The sequence below is a fragment of the Telopea speciosissima genome, chromosome 8 (assembly GCF_018873765.1).
Source record: "Telopea speciosissima isolate NSW1024214 ecotype Mountain lineage chromosome 8, Tspe_v1, whole genome shotgun sequence".
NCBI classification, from domain to species: Eukaryota; Viridiplantae; Streptophyta; class Magnoliopsida; order Proteales; family Proteaceae; genus Telopea; species Telopea speciosissima.
This window is the reverse complement of record NC_057923.1, coordinates 52578066-52581604: the sequence shown is the minus strand read 5'-3', so window position 1 is coordinate 52581604 and position 3539 is coordinate 52578066. Positions and strand designations below refer to the sequence as shown.

General features: G+C 42.5%; 1 protein-coding gene across 1 annotated transcript; it reads right to left on the bottom strand.

The window, feature by feature from the left end:
• Positions 1-660: 660 nt before the first annotated feature.
• Positions 661-3127, bottom strand: LOC122671647 (protein VAPYRIN-like). Its single transcript, XM_043868992.1, has 2 exons — positions 2087-3127; positions 661-1183 (listed from the first exon to the last, which is right to left on the bottom strand). Exons 1-2 carry the CDS (start codon positions 3089-3091, stop codon positions 719-721), a joined length of 1470 nt encoding a protein of 489 aa, XP_043724927.1. The 5' UTR covers positions 3092-3127; the 3' UTR covers positions 661-718.
• Between the last annotated feature and the right edge of the window lie 412 nt (positions 3128-3539).

The window sequence follows — 3539 nt, the reverse complement described above, 5'->3', positions numbered from 1 at the left end:
CTATTGTGACATTTATTGATCTTTGCAGTGTATCAATTGCTTGTGATGCACCTCACCAGAGTGTTGAGAGCAATAGTTCTCTTTTCATAGGTATTCTATCATGCATGTTTGCTAGGTAACAGCTGTTGTGGCATACATATTTTGTATGTCGAATTCATAATTCATTATAGGTTGCAGGTACAGTGATTCTTTTTCTTGGAATCCTTTCGTAGCATTGAAACAATCGCGTAAGTTGTTCTGCATGTTGTTTTAATGATATTCATGGCAATACCATTGGTCTTGTATTCCTCTAATTATTATTTTTCTTGGAATCCTTTCGTAGCATTGAAACAAGCGCGTAAGTTGTTCTGCATGTTGTTTTAATGATATTCATGGCAATACCATTGGTCCTGTATTCCTCTATGTATTCTATTTGTATTGGTCCAGTATACAAAAGTGATGGCATTGCGTGTAGGAATACCTTTGAATCGTGTTGATTCTTGAAAATCTTGTTGATGCCAGTAAACGATTCTCTTAGGAACTTCCAAGGCAAAATGTAAATCTTTGGAGGCTGTGTTCTATTTCTTGGCAGGTGCGTTTTGCTGTTAATTCACTACATTGGTTTGCATTCCTTTTGCTAGATTGGTAGCAGTGAGAAAGAAATATTCTTTGGTTTTTTAGCATCTATACATTGGAAGGGTCATCATCGGCTTGGTGGGATTGGGTGTGGGATCTTTTGTCACTGTAAGATTGATGAGGATGATGACGAAGATGAGGGTGGTAGCGACGGAGGGGAGGCTCCTCTGTTGATGAGTAGCTTTGAAATGGCATCATGTCCCATGGCATGAGCCATGTCGAGAGGGGTCGAACCCCTCCAGCTCTTGGTGTTGAGGTTGGCTCCCTTGTTGATCAAAACCTCAACAGTCTCTAAGCTGCCGCCCTCCACGGCCAAATGTAAAGGTGTGTGGCCTTCCAAGTCCTGGCATTCCAAGTCCATCATCTTCATCATCCCATGGTTGAGGAGCATGCACACAGCTTCCTTGTGTCCCTTGATGGCAGCTACATGGAGAGCAGTGAGACCATATTGGTCGTGGTAGTTTGTGATGGCCCCTGTATTCAGTAGTAATTCCAGATCCCTGAGCTCCCCTTTTCTTGCTGCCCTCAACACTGATTCTCCTCTTTCGAAGATATCTACTACTTGTTTCTGCATTACGTTTCCAATTTTCAGAATTGAGTCTCAACGGTCCGAAAAAGAAACAATCACTAGCTAAAAACAAAATTACTAGAGCGCAAGAAGGTACTACAACCCTGATCTTTTTTAGCTAGGGTTTGGTATAACTAGTTGGAGCTGGTTTGTTCAAACCGCAATTAAAGGTAGGGCATTTCTCTTTTTTATAGAAACTTCTCTACCAGAAAAAATGGAATTTTTTCCCCCATATAATAGCAAAAAACAGTGCAAGATCAACTCTTCAATGTTTGACAAAAAATGGAGTCTAGTCAATTCCAAGATCTCTTTGGAATTTAAATCCGATCCGCCCCGGCTGATTCGGGTTAGATTTTGGTTGATCTGGATTGGACCGATAATTGTACAGATACAAGAGTTATAGATCTACACACCCATTCCGGAGCTGATTCAAATAGATTTCCATCCGAATTGAAATTGATCATATCTGATTCGGATCCTGATTTCGGGTTTTTAAATCTGAATGCATGCTTAGTCAATGAAATTTATCTTTCGTAATTAGCTTTACAAGAATATTTTTTTTTTAAAAAATCAAAGATTTTTGAAAATGTTTGCTTCAACTCAATACCATTTTCTAAGGTTTTGGCCGATTCGATCTAATACTAAGTCCTAATCAATGGGAGCCAATCTCATGTCTTGGATTCTGGGCTTTTTAAAGCTTGCAAGGCTATCACCCACCAATTACAACCTTCTAAGTTCAATCAGTATCATGGTTTGAAGAATCGATATCAGATTGGCCGGTTTCATATCGGTATCAGTCTTGACCAAGCATGGCATGGGAGACTCATTTTGAATGATCCATTTATTTTTGAGATTTGAGTAATTATTTTATTACCAATGTTATGTAGATACAGACAGACTTACATGTCTCTCTTCTCGAGCCACATCAAGTAGTGAACGACCATGCACCGTTGATGTGACGGTGGTGGGGTCAGCACCCATCTTGATAAGCAAAGACACCATCTGACGGTCCCCATTGGCTGCTGCTCTGTACAACGCTGTCCTTCCATCTTGACTCTTAGCATCCTTATCTGCACCCGCCTCTATCAACAACTTGGCACACTCTACGTTCCCCCTACTCGCAGCCAAATGCAGCGGCGTTCTACCTTCCTCATCTCTACAATCCAAATCCAACGGACCACCACCACCACCTCCTCCTTCCTCTCTTCTTATCAACCTCCACAGCTCCTCCGTCCGATCAAATGCCGCCGCCACATGGATTCCTGTCCATCCATTGTAAACCATCCAGCTCGACTTCGGTTCAGATTCAATGCTATCCGGTTTGATACTCAACCCGGATTCTAAAAGCAAACTAATCATAGAACTCGAGTTACATGACTCGGTGGCGGACTTGAGGAGTGACTCGGCATCTGGAGGTGAGAGGTGGGTGAGCAGAGATTTCTGCCGTTTAATTATAAGCTTGACCACATAGATGTCGCCGGCGGAAACCGCGTGGCGGAGGAGAAAGAAACCCACATAGGCAACCTTGAGCTTGAAGTCGGAGGTGAGTAGTGTGGAAGAGGAGGAGGAGGAGAACCAGGAATTTATAATGGTTGGGTCAGAGGATGAAGAGAGATCGGGAGCGAGAGCGGTTTTGAGGAGGAAACGATCAGAGAGAGAGCGAGGGAAAGAGGAGGGGAGTTGGGTTTGGGGTTTGAGAATGATTTGGAAGGAAGCTTGGGAAGAAGGAGGGATGAGTCCACAAGGTGGGCTTACAAGGAACTTGTGAGGAGATGAGGTTTGGACTTTGAAGGCTATTGGTGTGGTGGTGCTTAGAGACCTGAGGCTCACATTTGCACGGCATTTGAGACCCAATTCGAAGTCTATTCGCACCTCTTGGTTTGATACCTCTACCAGTCTCTCTTCCATCCTTCGGCTCTGAAAGGGAGGAACAATGTCTGGTTAATGGAGAGAGAGAGAGAGAGAGAGTAGGTGAGCCAGCCAGACAATTCAAGTGGATTTTTGATAAGGGTATCACATTAAATACATCCTTTGAGGGTGAAGTTTTCAATAAAAATAGATTGGGCAAAAGATGTTGTTTGGTCGTACAACGCCTACACTGGCGTGTGGATCAATGAAATTGTCAGCAAGAGCATTTAACTCAATTGGATTTTTTTAGTTCATTGGGAGTTGAGTGACAATTTTGTGGTCCTGTATCTGGCCCAGGAAGCACGTGGTCGGTCTTTTTCCAAAATAGTTTTTCTCCTTTTTTAATACGGGATTTTTCTTCGATCCATTATCTCAATTAAATAGAGTTAGCTACATAAATCTCTACCATTCAATCAACTCTCTTCAAAGTCACGCTTGATACAATACT

Excerpts from the sequence above, each read along its gene's own strand:
- LOC122671647 (XM_043868992.1), bottom strand. The coding sequence starts at position 3,091 with ATGGAAGAGAGACTGGTAGAGGTATCAAACCAAGAGGTGCGAATAGAC. Across the intron at positions 1,184-2,086 it reads TGGCTCGAGAAGAGAGACAT|AAACAAGTAGTAGATATCTT; the intron begins GTAAGTCTGTCT and ends AACGTAATGCAG.